The sequence below is a fragment of the Sander vitreus genome, chromosome 13 (genome assembly GCF_031162955.1).
Source record: "Sander vitreus isolate 19-12246 chromosome 13, sanVit1, whole genome shotgun sequence".
NCBI classification, from domain to species: domain Eukaryota; kingdom Metazoa; phylum Chordata; class Actinopteri; order Perciformes; family Percidae; genus Sander; species Sander vitreus.
In genome coordinates, this window is record NC_135867.1 from 18,615,737 (window position 1) to 18,643,736 (window position 28,000).

Below are 28,000 nucleotides of genomic sequence, written 5' to 3' on the forward strand. Positions count from 1 at the left end.
AGAATAGCATATATTGCAATATAATGGCAATATAATTACAGCAAAATTAAGAATACCAGTAGGCTAATACCAATGCAGAAGCACTACATATAAATAACAGTTTTTTGTATTTTGTAAATCTATGAAAACAGAAAAGTTTAGATACAAGCCTGATGAGTCAAATAATAAATTCACCTAAACCATAGAAGAAGAAAAAAGGCAAAGCAGGAGATTTCACATTACTGATTCTGAGTACTGCACATTTACGAGACTTCCGATTGTTTTGTTTTTTTTATCATTTATTCATTTTTAAACTGAAATCTATTTTTGCTTTTGAAGCATTCAAGGCTTACTTGCTGTGATTAAGAGTTGCAACATCATTTGTCATTCAGGCCGGAAAAAGTTAGTGAAAGCCGGCCTCAGGTTACTGTCGACTATACATAAACTAAAAAATACTTCAACAAGCTACTTTGTCCTGACTTTAATGTCCCTTTGTAATATTTTATTGTACTAAATCCTTCCTTTAAGCCTCCCTGAAATTGTGGGAGCCCCAAAACATTGGGGGTTCACAAGCCACTGCAGATGGGTGTTCCAGCATTTTATTATTTGACGTCCATGTGTGCCGGTGGCAACACACCGAATGGAGGCTATATTAGAGACCTGCAAATGATTCAGATCTAAGTGTAAGGTGCTACCTATTTACAGCTTCATTTCAACATACAGTATTGGTGAATAATGCCTTCTTCAAAATGTACTGTAGAACCACTCAGGAATGTTTTTTTTTTTTAACATACTTTAGAATTAGGAACTAATCAGTTACGACTGAACACATGTCCACCAAGTAAAGGAAATCAAGAAGAAGAATATTTACAGTACAAATCAATACACTGTAGATGGTATTAACATTTGATTTCAGAGATAAGGTTATCACGGAGCCTCTGCTGAAATTGTGTAGTGTACATGTAAGCTGGAATGGATTGAAAGATTGTTTTGTGTATGCGTGTGTTTGTCTATGACAGTGTGTGTGTCTGTCTGTCTTTGGAACATGGGTGCGTGAGTGAGTGAGTGCGAGCTGGAGAGAAAGGGAGAGAAGTGTTGGCATTTGTGTGCATGCTTTTGAGAGAATTCTGGATGCACTTGCTTCTCCGAACCCTGCTGGGTTCCACACACTGACCAGAGCAGCTGTTCCTTCACCAATTCATGATGCAGTTTCTGTTCAACGTCATGAAGTACACCTGGCTGCTGCCTCCAGACCGCACTGATGCAAAGAACACCTGATGAACCGCACAGACACAAAAGGACATGCGTGTCTTCAAACAAACAGCTACAATTAGTGACCTTACTGTCCCACACTTTAATCATTTGCATCTTTCTCACCTTGTCATTTCTCTCACAAAGGAACTTCAGCCTCTGAGCTCTTTTGTGCATGAAGACACCATCCAGGTGGCCAGTCTCTACAGAACGGATCTCAATGGCCTTTTCTCCCCATCCCATGATCTGGTTTGAGCAGATATGAGCTGCAAAGGAAACATGTAACATTAGTACTAGGCAAGCTAGTTACAGTTTGTACAGAGGATACATCCACTTTTATAAAATGTCCATTTAAGTTTGTTTTTGGATTTAACCCGCACCAACAGATGTGGGCATCTCGCCCCACTGCAGGACCACGTCCTTGATGATGCGTCCGTAGGTGTTGACATAGACGCCCTCGTCTTCGTAGCACAGCAGCATCTCCATGCCGTCTGAGCTGGGCAGGAAGACAATTGCATGCGGCATCACATGGCTCTGGATCTGTTTGACATGAAAACAGAAGGAATGAGCTCCTGTAGGTTTCACCTCTCCCAAAACAATTCTGTCTGACAGCTGTACAACTCACATGAACTGGGATATAAATGTCATAGTTGTTTCCAGAGTCCACGTCGATGGCATGGAAGCCAGCACAAGAACCATAGATCACCTTCAACCTCTGCCCCTCCTCCACGGTCAGGTCGACCAGGACAGGCCTGTGTGGCAGGTCTGCAAAAGACTGGTTAAAAAGGAGCGGAGGGGGTTTGGGAACAGTGAGGGAGTGAGAAGATAATCAACTTGAATGCTCTTCTGGTTGACTGATCTCGCATAACTAATAGGAAAGGGGGAGACTTACCTTGAAGGCCATGAATTTGTGATAAGGTTTGGGCGCCCAAGCATAGACTTCCACTGCATTCTTCAAAGCAATCACCAGAAACTTTATCCTCTCGTATTTCACTAGATAGAACAACCACAAGGCCATCTGACATCAGATACTTGTAATCAATAATTCACTGTGCCAAATGCACCTATGAGAACTTCTCCAGAGTGGAACAGACTGCAGAGATAAAACAGCCATCATCTGTCACTCACCCACTTTGTAGTGCACGCAGCCCTCCATCTCCCCCACAGTGGTCCAGCCCTGTTTCTTCTCCACCTCAGGGTCATTGTGGAGAATCTTGTTCCTCAGCCAGGCCAGGTAGTACACACGCACCTTGTTTTTCTTGCCTTTTAATAGACACCGTGAGAGATCACTTACAAAGGAGACTAATATCAGTAATGGTTTAAATCAGAAGATTAAGATTTGCAAACTATACACAGAAGAGCTGGGAGTTATATTACTAAAATTAATTGAATATGAAACTAAATATAGTCTGGGATTTTGGTTCTCATAATTTCGTAATATATAATTTCAATTGTCTTTCCTATGCAGGAACGTGAGAGGGCCTTTTCATTTTAATTGTCTGCTTTACAGTTACTGACACACAATTCTAAACTTGCGTTTTAGCTGTGCAAACATGTTGACGGCATGTTCTGCATTTCTGCTTATTATTAACACTACAACTGATCGTTTGACTGAATGTTATGTGTTAATAGCTGATAAAAGCATCAAAAATAATCAACAAAATGTCATCAAATTATTAATTCAGTATATAGTAAAACATATTGGTATTTCCTATTTGTTAAAAATGTTTGTGATATTAGCGTTTGACAATACCTCCAGGCCCTAATACACAGTGCACAGAAATAAAAGCTTTCCTGCAATGCAAAAAGAATCACTCTGAAGGCATTAGCACAATTTGCCGTCTAGTGTTTGGCATCCCATTAAAGACGGTAGTCTTATGCCAAAAGTACAGACAGCTTTAACCAACTGTAGTGAGAGCAGAATGGTGATGAGCAGCAGTAATGACCTGATATGGTGATGAGCAGGTTGAGGCCCTCCAGGACATCCATCTGTTGGAACCTGCGGGAGTTGATGAGGGGGTAAACCTTGCCCTGACCACTACGGTCCAGCAGCTTCAGACCGTTCTCTGTGCCCACCAGCAGGTTAACACCTGGGGACACACACGTGCACAAATTAACAGCTTTTTCATTTTGCATAAAATGACTGTAATTATTGCCTTTCTAGTCACAACTCAAGGTATGTTGTCAGTATACTTGTGTTGCAACACTTGTTTGTAATCTCGTATGCTTTCCTTTTCCATGATCATTTCCACATCATAACCTGCAGCAACTCTACCGCCATGATATTCCATTTTATTTACAGGAGGAATAAAAAAAATACAGCTTTAATGAATATGTGATGCAACTGTGGTGACATCACCATATAAGCCTGTTTGAAGATAGAGAAAAGAGACTAACCCTTTTTACAGCACAAGCTGTTCGGCAAATATAAGATCACTTTTTTCCCCCCCAACAAGTAATCACATCGGCAAAAGATGGCGCTTATGGAAAACCGCTTGTGAAAAGAGGCTGGAAGAGCAGGTATTTATTCTATAAAAAATGCTTTGATAATAAAAGCAGAGACAACGAATTATTGATGACGCACCATGTTTGGAGTCTGTTAACTCCAGAGACAATCATATTTTGAGTAATAAGTTAGTTTCAGGGATCTAATGTCGCTTGGTGTTTAATCTTTCTTTAAGTATTGAATCTGTTCTCACCCCAGAGCGCAGCACACAGGATCTCAGAGTTGAACCTCTTCTTGTACTTGCGGATCTCAGGTGTGTCATTGGGGGGGCGCGTGTTGGTGGGATTGACATTCACCATGGATCCTTTCCTCACCTCCATCTTCAGCTGCTCAAACCTCAAGCCTAGCAGGGAGGCCGCAATGGAAATGGTTTAATCGAAGAAGGAAAACAAAAAAGGTAATAATTGTAATGTAATAGAAAATATTCTCTCAAAAAAAATAAAACTCAGCACAATTTCATTTCCTAAAGTATCTTACTGCACAAGAAATTATGTCAAAGGTTAAGGTAATAAAGAAGTTCAAGAGGTTCAAGAATTTCCAAGCAGAGGTTGCTGCAAGTCTGAAAAGCTCCTGACTCACCACTGACAGATATGTTATCCCCTGTACCTCCTGGTGTCTGGTACATGCCCAGATCCACAAAGGTGGTGAAGGAAGATTTGCCAGATGCTTTCACCAAACCTCTGGACTGATACTGGTGGAGCAGAAAGAGTGTAAGAGTTGTATAGTGTTGTTTAAGTCAACATCATGACAAAATGTTAAAGGTCCCATGACATGGTGCTCTTTGGATGCTTTTATATAGGCCTTAGTGGTCCCCTAATACTGTATCTGAAGTCTCTTTTATATAGGCCTTAGTGGTCCCCTAATACTGTATCTGAATCAAGGTGGAGAGTGGGGTCGTGGCCTTGACCAACTGCCACTTTGCTCGTTTGAAAGCCATGATGTCTCTCTCTCATGGGTGGGCCAAATTATCTGGGCGGGCAAAGCAGAGAAAGGGGAGGAGATTCCAGATCAGCCCATCTGAGCTTTCATTTTCTCAAAGGCAGAGCAGGATACCCAGGGATTGGTTTACACCTATTTCTAGCCACTGAGGGACCATAGGCAGGCTGGGGGAACTCATATTAATGTTAAAACCTCATAAAGTGAAATTTTCATGCCATGGGACCTTTAAAAACTGATATTTCCAGTGTCTATGTGGCATTAAAGGGGAACTATGCAGTTTTTTTTTAGCTTAATGTACCTTAACTGAACAGCTTCGGAGTCACTAGAATGGTTATATGACTTTTTTTGGGTTGAATGGTGGTCATCTCGCTTCCCCCTAGCGCCTGTGAGCGGAAAAACCACCCTTGCAAATTTACGGCCGGCGAGCTGCTGGCCTCAGCGCCAGGAAGCATCGTGTGATATCAGGTCTCGCGATCAACGAATTGCTTCACGGCACTGCACACATACAGGAATCGGCTAGCTATAAGAACAAGGTAGCGATGGAGTTTTTCACACTATTGTCATGGCTGAGCCGGCAAAAAAGAAGCAGAAAGCTAGGAAAGCATTGTCGGAGGAACAGAGAAAGAGGAAATGGCAGACTGACCGAGCGAGGAGTCAGACACGAGTAAACATCGGACCTGCGTTTTCAGAATGGCGAGAACTGAGACAAACTAAAAAAAATCCGATGTTGACCTGGCGTTCCTGCTGTTGCGCTTATAAGTATCTTCGGGATAAACTCAAGTTTAATCTTTGTATTTCTTGTTATTGTGACCTCAGGATGTTTGCTATTGTCTGTAAAGGTTTGTATGATGATCGCTGTCTGTACAGGCTTACTAGCTAGCTTACAAGCTGTCTACCTCAGTGGAAATGGCTCCGTGCGTTCGCCGGCTTCTATGAAAACAAATGCACATGAGAAGATGGGAGGGGGGGGGGGATGAGTCGCCAAAGAGTTTTTACAACAGTGTTGCCAAATATCTATTCCGAAGCTGTAGGGGGAGCTCTATAGAGAAACCTGTGAGCAAAAAGCGAAGACATTGCCAAAACTGCATAGCGCCCCTTTAAAACCACAATTTAAAGACCTACATTGTTGATGATGGTCAACTAACAGGCTAAACTGATTGTCATGAAATTCAATGTGTTATGGGTGGACTTCATAGCTGGAATGACAGCAGAAAGGGAACACAAGAAAATAAATCAGGAATTTAGGACTGATATATTTAGCATCAGTATAACCTACATCATAAACAGAGTCCTTCCCAGGGGAGGAGTGAGTGGCTGAATCAGTGGGGGAGTGGGAGGGCTGCACCACATCTGGCAAGTTAGTATATCCATTATGGCTCCGCTTCTCTGGGGTCTTTCAGGTAAAAGAGAAACACACACGCACAACTCGATGCATTAGATATCGCCAATGACAGATTTGGATCAAGGCTAATCTGCTGCACCAATTACCAGAATATGACCCGTTATGGTTAGCACACCAAAGTAATCACAAGAAGTGAAGAAACATTTGTGACCAAACTTGCTTTAAAAAGTCAAGTTCCTGTTCTTAACACTGGGAGAGCCAGCCGTTAATGTTTATTTTATGTCACTGATGCACCACGTAAATGCAATGGAAAAACAAAAACACCCTTTGTCTAGAGTTCTCTCCTGCTTTCGGTCACCGTCATCTAAATAGTGATCAGACCAGTTCAGCCTTTAGCTGCCGTCCACAACCAAAAGTAATCTTCTGGTTTTGGTTGAACAATAGTTGGAATGATTTACTGCCACATTAGGGGAAAAAGGGGAAACTAAAAATACAGTATATTTTTTGAATGATAATAAGAATCTAAAACACTAGTTTTAAAACTGACTGACTATGAAAAGACTAGAGAAGATCTATCTGCACAGCTTGTAATTCTTCAAAACAAAATATGGAAACTGAAAGATCAAGGGCCATTTATTGCACATTCAGTTTTTGCATACTAATCATATGTGGTAAAATATATATGCCATCTGTACATGGTGTTCTCACAGATATATTTCAAGAAATTCATGAATTTCCTTAAGATAATCTACACCTTCTATTTTGTCTCAGTTACAACCACCTTTCACATACTCAGGGTTAAATGAGAAGAATCTCATTTGCACAGTGGTATGAAATGTGACCAGAAGATGATATACATTGTGTAGTAGGGCTGCCACTGTTCTAATGTGATGCAGCTCAATTTCTGTGCCGTCAGTGAGACTCGATTGAAGACTTTCTTTAAAAACAGAAATGATATTTACATTATTTAGTGATCAGAATCCTCTGTATGATGTTTGTCATTTTAGTTATAACTTAAGTTAATTACTCCAAATCTTTCCCTGACATTCAGTTATGTCACTGTAGCTTGGCACAAATATTTGACGCTTATTGCATAATAAAATGCATAAACACACAAAACTATTGCACTTAAGTGAAGATGACCCTTCCAAAAATCTCAAAGATCTTTGCCAACCTAACACAGGGTGGCTTTGGGCATATACACCAAAAAAAACAAAAACATATTCAGTTGCAGCATTATTGACGCACAGTTACTGATCCTCTGTAAATGTGTATTAACTGGCTCGCAAAAGTTCTCATGGTCAACTCTGTGGTGATCCTGCGAGCCTCCCAGCAGCACTACTTTTTCCAAAAACTCTGAAAATTACCAACAACAGATGTGCAATATTGAAGCTGACAGCAAACTTGGCACTGTAATGTATCTGTGCTCCTCTTTGATTAATTTATTCCCAAGTGCTTTTATTACAGTGGTGCAAAGCATTAAATCTACAATGGTGCTCTTCAGTTAGAGCTGGACGATATGGAAAAAATCTAATATCACAATATTTTTTACCAAATACATCGATGTCGATATTGCGGCGATATTGTAGGGTTGACTATTGGTGCTTTCACAAAATATTAAACACAATGAGAGATTTGATAAATAATCACCAATAATGTGGATACAATGATTAAGTGGGTAAAGGCAAATAATAGAACAGCTAGAACAGTCTGGTAAGTTCAGAAAATTACATCACTTTACTGTAATGTAGCCTTTAAAACCAGGAAAAGACAACACTTGTGTCATATCACGATATTACGATATCCAAAATTGAAGACGATATCTAGCCTCATATACTGATGTCGATATAATATTGATATATTGTCCAGCCCTATCTTCAGTGAAACCTGACGATCATCGATGTTTTGGGCATCTTCATTTTTTCTGCTATCAAATTTCATTAAGGGTACATGGAAAATGGCTCCACATAATATTCTTCATTTGGTCAGTTAAGTGTGGAAAAAAAAACACCAAAGAACAAAGTGGACCCGGTGCAGCTTTGTGTCTTTGACGTGTACTGCGTTGATTTTCCATCAAGTCATAATGCATTTTAAGCATCATTACGTACACAGATGACTCACCCTCTGCACCAGCATGGTCTGATCGCCATAGCCCCCAGCTTGCTCTCCCTCTCCCCCCTCGCCTTCGTCTTCATGAACCACCATGGTGTTGACTGAATCAGTGTCTGCGTCCCTGTGACTGAAATCAATAGAGGAACAGAAGTCAAAAGAGTGAAAAAGAGACAGTTTTATGGTAAGTATTGGATACTTTATGCAAAAGTAAATTTGACAAATAAAAACCATTAATGCTCTTTATTTGTAGGTGTTAAGTGTTACCGATCTGTGGGGCTTTCTTCCTCCTCTGCTCCTTCGCCACTCTCACTCTCCTCGCTACTCTCGCTGCTCTCCGAAGAGGAGGAGTAATCATTGGCCTTGACTGGGGGCCTTGGCTGCTCCTCAGCACGCTCCTTGGCAAAGAGGCCATGGTCCTGCACACACATACACCACCATTTACTTTAAGAATGTTTTAAACATAATCTGAACTATCAAAGACAGTAATGCAACAGTAATATATACAATGCTAATATTAAAGACAATCCAACACAAGTGAAGGTGAGGGTTCGTCAAAAGGATGGGCTCAGAAAGAGTAAGGGGGGGAGGGGAATCGATACAGCACAGTATCGCAATATTTTCCTGGGCAATACTGTATCGATACACAGACGCCATGTATCGATCAATTATCATATATGTGTTGGTCAGTTTGCCTGCTTGACAATCCCATTTTGCAGCAATAAAACTGAAGTGAGATGAACAAACAGAGTAATTTATATTTTTAGATAAAACAGATCTCAGAAGTTTCCTTTTGGGGACATAATTTGAAATTGGGAAAAATTTATAAAAAAGTAATAAATTGCAATATATCCCAGAATATTGCAATATCTTTAAAATCGCCATAATATCGTATCGTGATATAAGTATCGTGATGATATCGTATCGTAAGGCCTCTGGTGAATCCCACCACTAGAAAGAGTCCAAATGTAAGTCCGGACTCAAAACTGTCAATAGTCTCAGAATTCAGAGCCTGTCAGCTGGTGACATTTTGGGATGATTCTGGGGCATAGTAACAAGGCCTGTGTTGAGTGTAGGATGTCCACATAGTAACATTCAAAAATGCCTTTATGTAAAGAGTGGAATTTCATTCAAAGACAAAACATGATTTACCCAATAAATGAAATAGTGTGGAGCATGCAGTTCATTATTTACGAACATGTACTACAGCCAGTGAATGCAGATGCAAACTCATGCATGAACACTGAGCATTGCATAACACACAAAAGAGACAGTGATACTAACCTCCCCTATAGCTCTCTTGTAACTCTGCACAAGTTGAGGTAAAGTCAACAAACCGGGTTAGAGAAGAGGAGAAACATGAAGGGAAACAGCAACAGTGTAGCACATGTACAGGAAAGGTATGTGAGGAGAAAACTTTGAGTTAGTATAACTATTTGTCAGTTTACAGAACAGGTGTGTTTGAGATCGAACAGAGCATATGTACATTACGTTAGTGCTTTTTATTTTACAATACAATATGTGTCGCATGCAATCTTACAGTAAGGTTAAAACTAGTTTTATAAGCAGGGGATACTGGAGAGAAAGCCGATGCAATGCTTGTTTGAAAGAACCACTTACAGCAGGGCGCCCAGGGCGGGAGGAGGTGCGAGACTCCCCTGGCTTATGACGACTATCATGGGAGAGAATGGGTGAATCCATTTTGGAGGAACCTGCACATAAAAATGTTGTAGAGTGTAGTTATAATTCTGAAATCAGACTTACTGCAAAGACAGTCTGCAGAGAAATAGCATTGGGGAGGCAGGGACTCACTGAGGATGCGATGCCTCTCTAGAGAGCCAGTCTGGGGCAGATTGGATATGATGCTCATACAGTCTCCTCTCTCCCAGCGATCATTGCGGCTGAGATCTGGATTGCTGCCATGGGGATACGTTGAGGATACAAATCAGTTATCTGAAGTCTATCTACCACCATTGAGCAGGCACTAATTTAAGGAAATATCTGATAAATCATTTGGCTGTCCTCAGTACCTGGCCCGTACTGGATGCCTTATGCCAGAGTTCAGGTTGGTGTTGAGAGCTGTGGCAATAGACGCTGTCCTCTGGGGAATCTGAGGACAGAAACATCATAACCAGTATTTTAACAAAACAGTAGCTAAGAAAGTGATTAAACATGTTTTGTTTTAACTCTTTTACCACCCTTAATAAACAACAGTAATTTCCTAAAAAGATTGGCCCGTCGTCAGGTAGCCCAAGTGACCCTTAATGCACATTTTAAATCACATAAACCACATTTAAAAAGGTATTCACATAAAGCTCATCCTCAACTGAGATGTAAGCAGTGAGTACAGGGTGGGATTTTAACCACCACTAAAGGCAGGTCAAAGCAGCTACACAGCTACTGTACTGTGTAAGGTAAACAGAGTTTTTATTTCCTAAAACGGAGACCTTTCATTGTCAGTTTACTAACTGTAGTCCAGCTAATATTTGCGTGTAGCTATGAGAGTCTTATTGAAAAAGAAACGCAAACTGGGGTTTTGTTTTGGGTTCATGCACTTACTGGGTTTGTGCACTTACTGCTGAGTCATAAACCAGCCACTAGATCTCACCTTGGGTGGGAGTTCCACATCTGGCAGGCGGATCCAGGGACCGCGATCCTCTCCGATTTGGTGTGCCAGTGGTGCCGGGGTTTCAGAAGTGGGGTCAGAGTTTTGACGCACCAGCTCTCTAGAGTGGATGGGGCGGGGCGTGGGGGTAATGGAGGGATCCTGGGTGGGGAATGCAGACATGGTCTTAGTGGGCTGGTCACAGAGGGACTGGGAACGAGGGACAGGGGCAGCATAAGGCTTCAACGGAACCAAGTGAGCCATCTGGAACTGCAGAGGACAGGAGCAGCAGCAGCAAACCAGGAGGGAGGAGCAGCAGAACGGAAGGAAGAGTGCACAAGACGGCAGGCCAAGGTGGAGAAGAATGCAAAGTTGTGTTTGTATTCCAAGGAGATTTGTTTAACATGTAGTGATCACAGATGTGTGGAGATGGAAAGGAGGGAAAAGGAGAAAAAGAAGGAGTAAATAAGGTCGAACAGACAATGAAGGGTAAAGCAGCTAAAGAATTAGGGGCAGAAAAGCATAATCAGTTGTATCTTGCATTGGTTTTCTAGGAGGTTTTGATAAACAGAATTTTAAACATTTGAAAACACCCACCTTTCCCTGCCCCCCTTGGGGTTCAACAGGCCTCTGCATTGGTGGGGTCTGAGCAGACTGGGCCGCTCCCGATTGGCTGATTGAGTCAGAGCGCAACTGGATGGCAGTGTCAGAGACAGTGGTGCAGATTTTGGGTGAGCCCTGTCTGTTGAGCTTACTTCGCTCCTCCACCTAAAAATAAGGATGTCAGGGAAAGAAGGATGTCCTTTGTAGGTCAGTGTACAGTAGTTTGACTGTGGTGTGTAATGCCTCTAAAGTAGGTAACATTGCTACCTCACGGGCCCAAGTAGGTTTGTTGTTGGGCTCCAGGTTTTTGTTATAGTGGTAGAGCTGGGGCTTCTTTTCTTGCTGCTGTTGTTGCAAAGACACCAGGTAGGCATGCTCCTGCTGCAGCTGCCTCTGCAGTCGCTCTGACTGACGCTGTTCCTCCAGCTGCTTGCGCTTATACTCCTGAGCAAAAAACACACTGCAGTCAAGCCGTTGATTGCCTCAGACTGATTTCATCCACTGAGATACTTTTGGGCAGACTTTATCATCTCAAAGTGTGTACTCCTATTTTCAGTACAGCAGTCAATTACAAACCCACATCAAAAGAATATTGATTGTGTCTTTAGCTTAACCTTTTTGTGATGTATATTAAAACAGACAGTGTAAAAGTGAGTCAGTTGACTTATTGGTTTTTCATTGGGAGTTGTAGGCACAGGTCTCCTAGCCTTTTGATGGTCACCACATTCATAAGAAAACAAGAAAAAAAAGAAAAGAGACTGTGGATACAAACAAACCACTGTGGTGTTCATCCACAGTGAGAAAACCCAGCCTGGCATCTGGTGAGAATGCCTCACCCAGGTGCTTCCCTGTGTGGGAGGGGACGTTTGAGTAGCTCGAGGACACAAAGGAGGGATTACAGTATAGCTCTCAGAAGGACCTTAGGTAAGTTCCTGTGGAAAAGGACATCAAGCCTGCTCTTCCTACCCTGCTGCCACCCTGACACAGATATACAGCGACTGTGCAACATGGGTATATATATATTTTCTTTTTAAGGAGGAATCCTCCACACCTCCAAAAACAGTTTTGATTCTCATTTTGTTTGCAATGCATTTCAGATCATATAATGCTGATATTCCTTTCTGAAGGATAATATAGCGGACGGCTTAATAAAACAAAAGACAAGATCTAATTACATATATACAATGGTAGCCTAATTGTCTTGAAATGTACTAACTCCCCAACAAAGAATAGCACGAGAAAAGGTCAGAATATGGATTTTGAATGATTAGCTGATTAAGCAATGACTTATGGCTGACTTCACAGTTCCTGCAGCTGCCCATCAAAGCCGTAAAGCAGTTCCTCTATATTTGTGCCTTTTGTATGATTTCATTAGATTTTTAGAACTGATTTAGTTATTTTTGATTCACATTTTTCCTGTTATGATCTTTATTAAATTTAATGAAAGGCATGACGGGGAGGACATTACTGTGAACCAGCTGCAGGAAATGTTAAATTGGCATTTTTACAGTTGATTAAAATAACAGAAAAGGAATGGGATTCATTACGGGTACTTTTGTAATGACTGTGTACGGAAAAACATTTTTTTTCTGGGCCAGTGTATGTCACGTGATCCTACAATGCCAACTGTGGCCACTATGCCAGAATTGCCTGCAGTTTGCCAGCAATGTTCCTGGGGTTGTGCTGCCCTTGAACATGGCACTGAACCCTAAAAACTACTTCAGGGCCACTGTCATATGGCTGACCCTGTGCTCTGGTCCCTATGAAGATATGCATATACACAGGAATTAAGTGTGAAATTATGTGTGACCTAGGAATGATATGTGAAAAAAACAGGAACAAAGAGCTAACACTATAGCTCAATCCAAATGACAACAACTCCTATGCTCCACAGGAGCTACCTAAAACAAAGATGTCAGGAGTGTGGCAAGTCTTCCCTTTATTGTAAGCAAGATACACTTGCACTAATAAACTGCCCAATAAATCTGCCCTCAAAATCTAGGTCAGTGCATGCCTTTTTAAGACATGCAGTAGTTTGGAAGCTACATCTATACTCTGCAACATGTAGCGTGTCTACATCAAGGTGCTGCACATCTAGAAGAGAAAACTGCTTATTTTGTTACAAATAGAACTAGTAGAATATGGACTATAAAAGTTTTCAGCTGTCTTTTACTCGACCTGAGAGCATCGGCCCCAAACACAAGCAGACACTGCAGTGTTTGTTTTGGCAAAACACTGCAACACTTTTTTCTTGTCCGAATCGAGGGCAGAGAACAGAGAGTGTCATATGCTTTACAAATTATAAAGCCCCCTGAGGCAATGTTGTGATTTGTGATATTGGGCTATAAAAAAAAAATAAAGTTGACCTGACAAAAACAAGCCATATTGTTGTGAGGGCACACTCAATATGTTTCACTGAAAAATAAATAATAAAATAAATCTCCTTTACTGATGAGGTATTGTAACCAAAAAGGACATGGAAACCTCTGCAGTCAAAGCAAGAAATGATAAGTAGTGAGGACTAGTTACCATAAGCAGTGCTTGCTCCTGAAGCAACTGCTGCTGGAGGATTTCTAATTGCCGCTGCTCTTCTTCTAACTTATGTCTGATAAACTCCTGAGGAAAGGTAAGGAGGCAGGAAGGACAGGCATTAAGGTGGGAAAAGAGAAAGGAAAGTTTTATGGGGGAGGGGTAGAAGATAGAGGCAACAGTTATGTAACGCAATTCCAATATACAACAAACTGTGCCAACACTTAATTGTAACATGCACCGTCCCTGTTTAGAAGTTGTAAGTGAGACATAAAAGTTACCAATACAAGATAACGTCACTGTTTAGCACTACATAGAGATTGTGATAAATTACTAGATTAGGAATAATTAAAATATTTAGCAGTACATTGTGATTGTTGTAAGATACCATACTAACATAAAATCAGTATTTGGCACTACAGCGTGTTGATGCTATGATGCCAGAATCTTGTGTTACTGACAGTAGACTGGAAACCGAGCACAAGAGACGCAGAGAGCTCACCCACAGAAAACTCATCTCTGAATAAATACACTAATTTAGACCCCTGCTGCTATGGCAACCTACTCATGGAATTTCACCACCAGAGCAACTTGCACAGTGTTGCTGTTGGACACACCCACACTTCACACTGATTGGCTGATTGCAGCCCCACATATCCTGCGGTTGGTTACCTGCTCCCTCTCAGCCAACCTTCTATCTTCCTCCCGTCTCATATCGTCAAGTCTCCGATGGGGACCTTTTTCTTGCTGCCTCACCATCTCTCGCTCTTTCCTCTGTTGCTGGGAGAGAAGTGTGACAGGAAAAAGAGAAATGAGCAGAGAGGCTGTGTTTGCACAGGGGAATTTATAATGGCTGGCCTGCTTATAAGCAAACCCTCCCTTTTTTTGTGCAAAGAGCTTTAAAAGAGAAATAAAGGGAGCATGAATGCAGGGCAGAGAACAGAGGCTGTGACACACACACACTTGATTGAAACTCAAACTGACAACAGTTATTCACTTTTGGCAGGGAGCAGTCTATCTGCTTTTTTAAAAGGGACATTAAAAACAACAAGGTTTGTTCTTTGTGGTGAAATGACACAAAGCACACAAAGCTCTTGTCCAATCAATTGTTGTTGGCACTTTACAGTTGAACAGAGCAATATCGGTGTAATAAAGTGTGCCTTCTTCAAATCCCACACTCCTCACACATTTACAGCTGCTGGCACTTTGTCAGCCCACCAATAAGCCGAGTTACGTAGGTGTGTCGTTCAAAATCTTCAGCAACGTACAAAACCTTTACTTCAATAATGTCTTAAAGTGTTTATGTTTTTATGCATGTCGTTATGTCAACTGCTACAACGTCCAACTAATACTTGTACTCTGCAAACATTTTAATCACCAAAGTCAGTAGGAATCTGTATTGTTCCATATAGTGGTGTGCAAACACCGTTAACAGCATGTACAAAACAGCATTTAGAGTAAAAGATTGTTTTAGATAGAAACTTTGTGTGTAAAAGGTAATACAATAAAATATAAAAAGGAAAAGCTGATTATATTTCACTAGTGATCCAGATCTGGGATGGCCAACATGTGATCATTATTATAGGTTTCTGCATGCACTTTTTAACTGTGAATGTAATGCAGTTTGTATGTCATTTCTTGGATACACTGGGTTTTTCTTTTAGCTTCACTACAGCAAAAAATAGCATGCATATAGTTTCTATGTATTATATTAGTCAAATTAACACCGGCAGATTATAGGTCTTAGTGTAGCGAAAGTCTGAATCTTGAGCCACTGATACAACTCACTAATTCCCATACTTCTTATAGGTGAAATTACCTTTTCACTGTTTCCATGCATTTTACAATCTTCATAGTCACAAAACGGCTCACAAAATCACCTCACTTGGGGCCAATGTTTGCAGAATAAATAATTCATACTTGTGTTGCAAGGAGCTGGACTTCACTTCAAACGATCTCACTGACTCTATACCCCACTGTTTACCCATTTATTCAACTATAAAGGTTAGTGAACAACACATTGAAAAGGTACTGTTATAACCAGAGCTTTTGTTCAGTCCAACTAGTTATGTAGTCATGGAGGCTTTGTGAAAAGGCCTTATTTCCACATTTAAATAGCTAAACTATTCAAACATTGTTACGCTTACATTTTGTATTTTATTACTTATATTCATAGATAGCTATACATTCAGTATATAACATAAAAGTTTAGTGGGCCGATAATAAAAGGCAGATCATAACTGCTGTGCACTTATGACTAAAGCAAGAAATGGCAAACCAAACAAGATCAGACACATCACATACAAGAAAAATTTCCATTCCTTGGTACAACTTTGAATTAAAATGTTCTGCCTGTTGCATAATGCCTTAGTATCATAAACCTCTGGTAAATGGGCAGGATTCTAATCAATTATAAAATCAAGCTGTGGAACTGTGTGCAATGGTGGATATAAGGTCAAAGACACCATTTTTCTATCCCCGACAAAATTTGATACCTTTGTATTTCATAAATGTATTAGCATGAATCAACACCAGACAAGAAAAAGGCAGACCATGATAAAAAGCTTCAAGTCAGATGTGAACAGTTGGGGTTAGTATCTGACATTATGAATGCGTGCATCTGAACTACAGACACCCAGTGAATGTGTTTTCCTTCTCTAAAGAAGGGAGATGATTCAACTTCAAAGATACATTGCGGATACTCAACCTACATAGTAATTATGTAGAACACACCTACTTTTTGTAAATGGAGTATCAATATGTCTCTATTCACAGTTCACTTTTTAATCCTTTCTTGTGATATGCTTTTCTTTACCAGTGCTGAATTCATGCAGCATTTAATTTTGCAGGTACCAGACCCCATATTTCAGCATTGGGCGCAGTATTGCAATAATCTGGGACAATGTTGGAATGTTAAGTGTTGTGTTAAAAACTTTACAGTACCCACAAGACAGAAAGAAAGACATGAAAAATATCTTAGATTTCCTTAAAGGAGTAGTTAGACATTTTTGGATGAACACGTATTTGCTTTCTTGCCAAGGTTGTATGAAAAAATTGATACCAGTCTCATGTCTGTGTGTTAAGTATGAAGGCAGAGCCAGGAATAAATTAGCTTAGCTTAGCATAAAGACTGGACTGCTTCCCTGCTTCATATTAAGCAGACAGATAGGAGAGTAGTAACATTCTTCTCATCCAACGCTTGGACATAAAGCTAATTAGTGTATTTCTCATAATGTTGACCAATTCTGTTAAAAGGTAGAAATTGATTATTACCTCTTCAAGTCGGCGACGCTGTTCCTTCTGCTCCTCAATGCGTTTCTGTCGGTCATGCAACAGTTGCCTCTTGTGTTCCTCAGGGTCCCTACGCTGAGCAGCCAGTTGGGCCTGCTGCCTCTTGTGAGCCTCCGAGCGCTCTTTGTTCTCCTGCTGCAGACGCTGGAAGTCCCGCCTCAGGGTGGACTCACCGGGCACATTGAGGATTGAACTGATGACCAAAATTGAAGATATGAGGGAGAGGACTTTGGAGGACAATCATTTGCAAAAAGAACACAAGTCATGATTCATACTCAGGGACAGAGAATATAAACTGCTACTACCTTGACTCTCGGTCATCTCCACGATTTTCATCCTCTTCATCACTACCACTGTACTCATACTCTGTTTCTTCTATAAGAACAAAATAGCATAAAGAGAAGTGAAATATTGTATAAAAAGAAAATTAAAAAAACCCATTGTGGCACAGTAGCCTACAGTATACTTCAGTTAATCAGTGTCCATAAAGGGACAAGGTACTCTGGGTTACACCCACTCAGGCTCTTTCCAGCTCTTTTGCTTACCTTTCTCTCCCCTTTTCTTGCGTGTACGGTCAATATGGTCTTTGAGCTGAATTCGGACCTGGCGCTCAGTGGGCTGGTCCCTGATGAAGGAGTGCTTGAGAAGCTGCTCTGTGGATGGTCGGCTGGTATATGTCTTCACGAGACAGCCCTCTATAAAGTCAATGTATTTCTTGGACCTGGGAGGAATGGGGAGGTTAGAGGACGATAAACTAGTGAGGGAGAGTGGGAGGGCAGGGAGGCATGGAACAGTTGGCAGCTTGGCTGTTATTGCCCAGAAGAGAGATTGAAGTGGGACAAGTTCTGTCTTTAGCCCCTTTAACATGTTCAGTATTCTCTGGGTGTGTGTGATATTTCTAGGAATCTTCCTTTCTTACACAAGTGTGAACTAAAGTCCCTAAGGTTCGCAGTTTATGCATGCAGTCTTGTGTGACACTGAAAGAAATCCCAACATTGTGCACTGACCCATTTCGTTCTGCAGTGTCTGTACAAAAAATATTTGATTGACAGGGGGCTCACTTTCTCTGAAACTGCAACTAAAATGTGTGTACAACATGATCACTGTAAAAAACAATTCAATGCTCTACAATAACCATGCAATGGATACTACCTGTATGAGGTCGATAATGTTCAAACATGGTAGTCGTTAAGTTCTTGAAATTGTGTCCTTCCCTCACTTATGTTTTTGTATTTGCATTATTGTTCATCTGGGTCACACAATATTGACTGAGAGCTTCTTTAGGATTGGAATTATAAAACGCACTGTAACATTGCATTCTGAATGCAGTGGGACAATAAACTCTACCAAGTGGGTCCATTAACGAGCAGCAGGAAGAGTAATAGGAGCAAATAAAAATGGGGTAGGAGAAAGAATATGGCAAATTAGTTTAAACGCCTTCAGCTTCTAGTTTTGCTCACAATCACATTTGTCTCAATATTTGGACAAAGTACATGAAATCTGAGTGAGACAGCTACCCAAAATGTCTTTCCCAATCGAGTGACAAATGCACCCAAAGTAACCTTAGGCTGCTTTGAGAAATCCGATTTTCTTGTAATTTTGCATCACTTCTTGTGCAAGCAGCATTCTTTCCAATCAGTGCTGTTCTCGTTAAGTGTGTTAATATGCACTTAACCTGGTTATTGTTGCCTTGCAATAACCTGCTTTCTTAAACATCAAGTAAACAGAGGTTTTAAAGTTTGTAACGCACATTTGACATCATATGAAGGGAGCCTGCTAAGTGTCTAGGATATGAGATACATAAATAACACAGCAGGATGGTTGATAACTCACCATTTTTTGGATTTAAGTTTTGGAGGGGGATTCCTGGGAATCAGGAAGAGGGCTCTCATCGGGTGCATGTCACACAAGGCTACAGAAATAAAAAGGACATGGTCAGAGTTGTTAGGTATTATTAAATCCTCCTACCCATGCTGAGAGCTATGGTAAAAAGAAGGAAAAAGTAACATTAGAATACAATTTATGTTAGACAGAATCATATACTCCCACACCTGGTATTTGTAAATAATACTAGCCTCCACTACACATATTCTTTGTATCCTTAAACATGGCTACAGCTGCTGTTATCCAATCTTTCCTGGTGCCTCCAGGTTATTGTTACATTGAATTTAAGAGCAAGGACTGTGAGTCATTGTGTTCCCAGCGTAGGTAGGTAGCTAAACCTGACTGGTTAGCTTTACGGTTTCACAGTAAACAGGCTTTAATATTCTTCTGGACGGAAATTTAATTTCAGGATTTTAAGGGCCACATTAAAACAGAGGGATCACAGCTATACCGATATTATAATGTATGCTTCATATAACATTCATGTTTTACATGTGTTATACATAGTAATTATGTTTAAGCAAAATCTGTATCTATTAAGTAGGCTTGCATTGTTTATTTTCATTTAAAAAGGAATGGATCACCCACTGACAGGATGTTGGCAGTTCAGCAAAACATAATGTAATACATTCATAAATGTCTTTAAAAAGAGAAATGAATTAATTACTAAAACTGTCTTCCATTAATTTCTGTTAATCATCTATTATTCATTCAAAAAGCCATACTAATGAAAAAATCTAATCTAAAAACAAGGGATATTGCAACTGTATTAGTGGAAACATGCTTCAGTACTGAGATTGATAGAGTGAGTAAGTACACACACTGCATAATTTACAATGGTACATCAACGCCAACTTGACAGTTGGCCTGCATGCCTTATGTCATTCACATAACCACAACATGGTCTGCAGGAGCTCTGTAGCCTTCATCAGTAATGTGAAAAAAGGCTTTCTGAACATTAAAAAGTTTGTAAGTGCAGGTACAAAAAAATTTTGACTAAGAAAACTGGACTCCACTTACGTAAACTCCCCCACCAGACATGTTTGAAGAACATAAAGAGATCCTCCTTGGAATAATGATTTGTATCTTATTTTTTTCACACATAAACAAGTTCAATTACATCTACTCCCTCATCGAAAAATCTACAATGTATTAAAAAAAAGTTTAACAGCCGTCTCCTACTTCACTGAAAAGTGTATCTGCACCGGAGGCTTTAAGTTCCCACTTTATATATTATTTTGTATATCATTTTATTCAATAGAGCTCAGTTCGTCCCCAACTCAACAATTAGCCGCACGTGGCTGTAAACACACATGCTGTAACAATGCAGAGCTCATAAAACAGTAGCCTCATATTGCACGTTTTCTAAGTCTACTTTAGTGTCCAATGCAATACTAAGTAAACCAATAAGAAAAGAGTGTAATTTGAGTCTTGCTGGAGGTAGAGTTATAATAGTTGCATAATAATAACCACCAATTGGTCAAATGTAGCAGTATACATGGCACGATAAGTTACTCATGTTGAGCCAGTGTTTAACATAGAGTTTCTTTAGCACAGCTGCGATTCATTTTACAAACAATTTAGCTGCTACTCTTAAGTGAGATTGTCTTTGCTTCTTAGTCAGGGTTGACACCAAATCTCCAGGCAAACAGATCTCCCTGCTAAGCAGACCAGAGAGATCTGTGCAATCAGCCTCCACAGGCCAACTGCCAGCTCCAGACTACACTACTTTGATTACAGTGAGTCAGCTGTCCATCTGAACGCACAGACAACAAGGCTACATATGCAAAAAAGACTCATTCATGAGGTCAGACAATGAGGACTTATCTGTTGCTGAGTACTTGTAATATTTATTACTTATGTTGTTGAGATTTTATTATAAGTTTACTGTTCATTTTATTGTTATCCTTGTTTTGGTTCGGAAATTAACTAAACTAGGTACAAAGAAATGCACGATTCAACCATGAACAGGTAAAATAAAAAAGTGTGCAAAGGAGTGTATACACTTACGAGGAGCTCCTTCTGCCATCTCAATGGCTGTGATCCCCAAGGACCAGATATCACTCTGCAAAATACACAGGGGACAAGCTCAGTCTCTACAGTATCACACACACAGACACACACACACAGACAGACACAGTGCTGCTGTTACCCTGTAGTCATAGGTGGAGTCAGGGTTCTCATCACAGGCAATAACCTCAGGTGCCATCCAGTAAGGTGTGCCGATGAAGGTGTTCCTACGCCCAACAGTCCTGTCCAACTGAGCACTCACACCAAAATCAACTGAAGTTGGACAAAGGAATCAGAGGAGGAAAGGATGTGCGATGATGAGCATATACCTACTTTTGCAATACATAAAAAGTACAACTTTCATGCGCTTAACGTACCAAGTTTGACCTCTGCATTCTCCGTTAGCAGCACGTTCTGGCCCTTGATGTCTCTGTGGATAACTTTATGGGCGTGGAGGTGAGAAAGGCCCTGCGCAGGGATTAAAAAAAAAAGTCAAAATTGGTCAGTAACGAGTGACCTGTGCTGCAGACTTGTTTTGACTGGTGCAACTGTGATTCCTCACCCTTAGGATCTCTCTGCAGATGTAAGCGATCCAGTCCTCCTTCAGAGAGCTGCCCTTAGTGTTTTTCACCAGGTCAGTCACCGATCCCGCCCCACAGAACTCCATCACCAGCTACATACAGACACATGCAAACTTAGTGGGCACAATCACTGAGGCATACTGCTATGAAACCATCAGGCCAAGGGTACAAGGGTAGACAGACCCAAAGTTGGTCATCATGTCCTGGTGGACTCTTCTTGACAAAGGCACCGTAGTATGTGGCTATGTTGCGGTGGTGGCTGTATTTTTTCAGCATGTTGATTTCCGCTTTGATCTCCTCTTCTTCCTCCTCTGTAACATCCATCACCTTGATGGCAGCCAGCTGGCCTGTCTTCACATGACGGCCCTGAAAAGTTGGATCATTGTTAAAAGTTGTCAGTAAAAATGAACCAGGGACCCCATGTTACTAAAACTCTTGAATGTTGCCCATTAAGTGTGGTTAATTGCTTCATCACACCATTTCACTGTTCTTATTTTACATTTACTTCTTTACAGAGTCTCTTATCTTTCAGTCACAGCCACTTTAAACTATTCAGACAGCTGAAAAAAGTACTGACGTAGCAGGAGACTTAATGTGCTGTAATTTGAGAAATTAATGCACAGAACACTTAAAGAACAGGCACTAGAGTGGTATTTGTAGCTAGTTTAATAGCAACTCATCGCACAAGTGAATACTTAATGTGTTGAATGCTTCAATCTCCAAAAAGAGTCCTAAATCATTAAGATATAATATAGGCATCATGTCTCACCTTGTATACCTGCCCATATGTCCCATTGCCGACGACCTCGACCAGCTCAAAGATTCCTGCTGGATCCTATTGGCGACACGGGTAGATTCAAACGTCATACAACATGCAGACAGAGCAGGGTCAGATACAATATACAAGACGCTCCAAATGCATTTCAAATAAATAAACTGCAATTAGTTTTTGTTTTAATTTGGGAGCAAAATTAAAAAGACTACACTCAGGCACATCTTTTTTTTTTGTTCTAAGTGAGGGATGTTTGCCTTGTTCTTCTTTGAATCCTCCACATCTACACTTCAGTGCTTACACTAAGTGGAGGTCGTATTTCATGTTGTTACACTGATGTTTTTTCACTTAAGAGTCACCCTTAAATACTAAAATCCTAGTTACTGATGCAATCTGGCTTCAGTAATGTTAAAAGAAGTCTAAATACAAAACACTGTTGGGGACACAAAATAAAACCAGGCTTTCATAATTGTACAAGCATTTTTTCCCATCATTTTAATTTTGTGCCTTAACAGAACAGTACAAAAATGTTGCATTTAGAATTGTCTTTCTGTGCAACAGAGGCTCTGTACCTCCCCTAAAGTGAGCATAGATCTATAGACTCATTCGGTCACATAAAACACAAACAAAAGCACAAGGGCCTCTGTAGAATAGAAACCATACATACAAACAACCCAAATGGCTTCTACTGTCTACACTAAAGCAATTTAAATCCAATATTACCATTCCATATTTCCACACAAATCATCTGAACTCAATTTTCCTAGCCACCCACCCACACACACTCACTGCCCGCCCACAAGACTTAACATGAAGGAAACAGACAAGCAGATAGACTAAATATTGATACTAGATTAGATACAAAGATGGACATGACATCCAGCCTTTTCCCGATTTCTTCATGTTAATTTTCAATGCACTGAACACATATTTCACTGACACTAATAAGGAGTAGGTTACTTTGACTTAATTATGCAACCCCCTCCCCCTAGAGACAATCGTTTCATGCAATTTCAATATGGCTTTAAGATGTGTGGGTGGTTAGACTGCTGCTTTGGGTTTAGAATGTACAGCATGACCTATCCTGCTTTTATCCATTTCCTATGATGGGTGTTCTGCCTTCAACAAGGAGGGGAAACATTTCTTTGAGACAGGAAACATTTATGAGAAAAAATAGCATCTATTAATTACTTATGAAAGATTTGGCAGTAAAAATTGGAAATGACCACACATTTGATCCAAATGCACATAGCTCATATGCTGACATAAATATACTGGCCATATTTTTAAGCATGTTATGACACAAAAGAGGAGAACTGTGACGTAAAGTAGCCGGCAAGGGAATGATGGTATGGAAGAGAATAGCGTAATGATAGAGTGGGTGGCAAGGCAGAGGCAGTAGCATCACCCACGTCCAGCGCCGAGAGTGGGATGGTAGGAACGAAGTGGTAGAAGGGGAAGGGTACAGTTATGTTCGAGAAATAGCACCACCAGCACACACAGTCAAACAAATTGTTGGCAAGGATTACAAAAAAAGGCAAGGAAACAACAGGGTAACTGGAGGCGAGATCTAGTCAGCCTGATTAAATCATAAAAATGGCACCTCTGGTAGTTCCTGTGGATAGTATGCTGTTGTATTGATGTGTAAACTCAATGTATACATAATTTCCACATCACAGATAAGGATGAACAGGATTTACATTTTTATTAATCAAGACTGCCATTGTTGGATTAAATGCTACTATTATGGGCCTGGTGTCAGTAAACACTTTGTGGGCTACATAACATCCATCCAAAGTTAGAGAATATCCACAAACTTTGTGGTGGTCATCGAACTATAACGACCTCATCCACATTGTTGAAATAATTTAAATACTGAGCCATATGGCACGGACAATCTTTTAGATCCTATCATTTCTGTAGCCTACTCCGAAACAACAGACTCCCAGAACGCATTTTTCTTGACTCACGTTTAATATCCGTTCCATGTGTAACTTTTACTGGTGTTTACAATAACACTTTTGAACTTTTATATTGTCATATTACAGCATTCAGTTTATCTCACACTTATGTAAGGTTTTTTTTATACCAAGCATAGCAAGCATGGACTGTTTCAATGCAACAACAAAGAAATCACAAGACTAGATTTCCAGAGGGCTGGTATTCATTGTTATTCAGCATCCAACATATCATCACACTATCAAAGTTTGAAAATAACCATAGAAGCCACCTGTTTTGATGCTAAATAAATTAACAACAAAACAGGTGAAATTCAGCAGACATTTTTGTTGGAGAACAGCAAATCTCTGTAGCAAATCTCTAGATAAATGCTGTGATTGAGCCACTTACACTTTGGAGATGTTGTCCTCTAGTAGCGCTATGGAGCTATCTTTCCATGAGTGGGTCCAAGTTTTGTTTCTCATGTGAATGCACAAGGACGCACATGCATGCACATGAACACGGGTGACGTGCTACACAGTCCTGCCAATGGTTTCACACTATTCCATTAATCAACAGGTGGCAGTAACAGCCAAGATATGCTGCAATGCGCCAACAAAGGCAGGAAAGAAGACGTCTGCTAGCTAGTAAACAATGCGAGATATAAAATATTCAAAATAAAAAAAATCACCTCAACAATAACAACAACAACTGAATGTTCAGCACCCCGACCAATAAGCATTCACAATATTCAAGCATTACTTCAATTTACTACCATACCAGGTCCAATTTGTGGCCTTCAGAAAGTCACTTTGTGCCAAAACACTCAACACAAAATACTTGATACTATCTTCTCATATTGCCATTTTATACAGATGTATTATAAAGAGCTGGGTCAATTCTAACAATGTGCTGGAATTTCGAGAAAAAAATGATTCTCAGGCTAAGGAAAGAAGATAAACCATCCCTGATCTCCTAAGCCCCATACATCGGTGAAAGCTACACTGAAGTGCTGCAGAGTTTCCTGATATTTTCGGAGGGCAAAGGGAATTGACTTATTCTCTTGGATATTTTATAGTTTGTATGTTCTGCTACATTTTAATTTTAAAGTTTTGGTGATGCTGATTTTTTTCCCCCCATGTACTTACCCATCAAGATGAAAGTCACAGTGTTTACACTAGCATTTGAATAACGCCACAAGCACATTCTGAGTAACCTTTGCTCATTTAAACTCTAGACAGAGATTACAAATGCCACCTAATATAAAAGTTACTATGGTTCTGTTTAAAACATGTACCCAAGTGGGCTAATGGGGCTGTAACCTATCTTTTCAAAAAAGCAGTGGCTAAATGCATACAATACTTTTTTATAATGTTAATAAAGGTCTGTCTGAGAGGATTTACTGCTGCAACACAATTATACAATTTGGATACTGTCCACTGAAATGGAGAGATGCATCAAAAGGCAGTGGCAAAACTTAATTTAATTCTTAATTCTGCAACTGTACCCTTGGAAAGAAGATTTTTCATCAAATGGGAATAGTAGTGACTAGGTTTTTTTTAATTATTATTATTTGACTTAATTTCTTGTCTGGCAAATGGGTTCTAATGTTAGGAGATTGTCAAAAAAGCCAGGTTGATTTTTAAGATTGAGGCCTTTAAAGTGGACCACTTTAAATACCAGGGAAATAAGTCCAGGACTTTATTGTTCCATCCCTGACAAAGTCTGATACAGTATGGTGTATTTTATAAATATATAGTCAAAAGGACCAGATCCAAAATTCACAATGAGTATGGTTAGAGGATTTGCCATTCAATTTGGGATTACTGACTGTCAGGCCCCCATATGAAAAAAAACAATATTTTAACAAAAAGCAATCATTTAAACAAGAAATTGTTTGTTGTTGTTTGTGCATTGCAATCTCAAGAGTTTATAATTGGTAGTTGAAAATACATATTTTTTAAACAGCAAAAATAACATGACAATTGCAGTGTTTCAGGTGCTGTTTGTCATAGCCCAGGAGACAAAAGCAGCAACATGTTTTGTTTTTTATTAACACACTAATCACGAAAAGTGGTCAAGGCTAGAAAATTCGCTTCTTTATTGGGTGGAGAAATCAGAAAATATCTTTGATGGAAATCTGTGATACTGAAGCACAGCTGTCTATAGCAATAACGTTTACAGGGCCATGGGATTGTTAATTCCACCTTTACTTTGATGCGTGGGTGTTGAATGGTCGTGCTTGTGTCAGAGCAAACTGACACTTCAGTTCATATGACATAACATCTAATAAGTCCGTCTGCTATCATTTTACATTCAAGTGCAGCACACGTATTTTATAATAACAATACTCACCCTCAGAGCTGCGAGGTCTATGTCATCCAGGCTTCGTGTGGGGGCGTTTTCAGACATAGCTGGCGAAACTTAGAACCTTAGCTAACAAGTTAGCCAGCGATTTGACAAGAGGTACTTGGGGAAATGTTAAGCGGCTGCTAAACCGATCTTGCAAGGACTTACCTATAGATTAAATATAGCAAACGGGCTGTCCAATATGATGAAACTGTTGCGGAACAACACGGTAACGTTAGCGCTTAGATTAGCAAACACATCGCAGATTGAGCTGCCATACAGACGCACCCAGCTGACTAGCTCACGTCAACTCTGGCCGAGAGCTATAATGTTATTCGCAGTGGTTTTAGTGAATGCAGTTTACAGTATCTGATCAAAACACATTTAACTTAAGAGATTTCAACAAACCGTTAACGTCACCGTTAGCCGGCCATCGGTACCGTTCTAACAACTGGCAGGCTTTCAATGCGATGCACCTCCACTGTTGTTGAACACCTTGCTGCGTTCATTTTAACGAGACGCCGCGTCTCTGCTGCTGTACAACATTCAGCTAATGTTATCTGTGATAATTCGTCGCGGAGGAAAACTACTACATAGGTATGGTGTGCCACTGAAACAGTCCTTGTTACGCTGTTAAAGTAGAAAATAACATTTACGGCTTAGCAACGAAATGGTTGTTTTTAAGGAGAACGCAACGTCTGATGTGATGGCGTCCGGGTCCGTCCGCACCACACCAGAACCGACTGTCAATATAGATGTTCTCCAAGAATATTAAGACAAGTGCGGAAAATGAAAATATTGGCCTTGTTTGAAAATACGATTATTTGCGAGTGCAGTTGTCAAACTTGTTAACACGTCCTAAAATAATCCTCAATTTCGACCAGAGCGCACGTTCATCCGTATACCGAGTCAGGTGCGTGCGTGCGATCAATCCAACGTTGCTAAACTGGTCGGCTAAATAGTCTTTTCCAGAATAAACTTTCCTTCTTCGTCCATTTTCTGTGTTGATAGTCGCGCCTAGCACTGCCAACCTTCCGGGGAAAGCAGAGACAGACAGGCAGGCACTATTTTCTCGACAGCCACCGTAATACTTGTAAACTGGGGCCCTCGACTCTTACGCGTTGCTTCCCTTCTCCAGCGTCCAAATTGTATGACTTTGTAGTTGAAGTCCAACACTACAGACACGGTGCAGCTTCAAACAGTGGCTATTAGACAAACTTGTTATTTCGCCATGTTTTGCTTCCCGAGTCCTCCCTCCCACTCCCAGCCTTGTTGTAGTCTTGCGGAGTTGTACAGACGATTGGCTGCACAT

At 40.4% G+C, this 28,000-nt stretch overlaps 1 protein-coding gene across 4 annotated transcripts; it reads right to left on the reverse strand.

Annotated features, from left to right (window-relative positions):
• Positions 1 to 4: 4 nt before the first annotated feature.
• On the reverse strand, positions 5 to 27,998 carry mink1 (misshapen-like kinase 1). Of its 4 annotated transcripts, none has more exons than XM_078266467.1 (31): positions 26,695 to 27,998; positions 22,399 to 22,464; positions 21,813 to 21,995; positions 21,611 to 21,721; positions 21,426 to 21,516; positions 21,191 to 21,321; positions 21,049 to 21,103; positions 18,988 to 19,066; positions 17,700 to 17,875; positions 17,460 to 17,529; positions 17,137 to 17,347; positions 14,536 to 14,643; positions 13,864 to 13,950; positions 11,602 to 11,778; positions 11,329 to 11,499; positions 10,735 to 10,941; positions 10,157 to 10,236; positions 9,939 to 10,042; positions 9,747 to 9,838; positions 8,394 to 8,545; positions 8,139 to 8,256; positions 5,952 to 6,068; positions 4,316 to 4,427; positions 3,930 to 4,079; positions 3,177 to 3,320; positions 2,359 to 2,493; positions 2,123 to 2,223; positions 1,856 to 2,005; positions 1,611 to 1,770; positions 1,357 to 1,496; positions 5 to 1,253 (listed from the first exon to the last, which is right to left on the reverse strand). In XM_078266467.1, the coding sequence occupies exons 1-31, from the start codon at positions 26,749 to 26,751 to the stop codon at positions 1,170 to 1,172; spliced, it is 3,819 nt and encodes a 1,272-aa protein (XP_078122593.1). In that variant the 5' UTR covers positions 26,752 to 27,998; the 3' UTR covers positions 5 to 1,169. The 4 variants fall into 4 exon arrangements, with proteins under 4 accessions (XP_078122593.1, XP_078122592.1, XP_078122595.1 ...); XM_078266466.1 differs by having other exon boundaries at positions 10,735 to 11,001; XM_078266469.1 differs by having other exon boundaries at positions 10,735 to 10,893; positions 26,695 to 27,997.
• Positions 27,999 to 28,000: the final 2 nt, after the last annotated feature.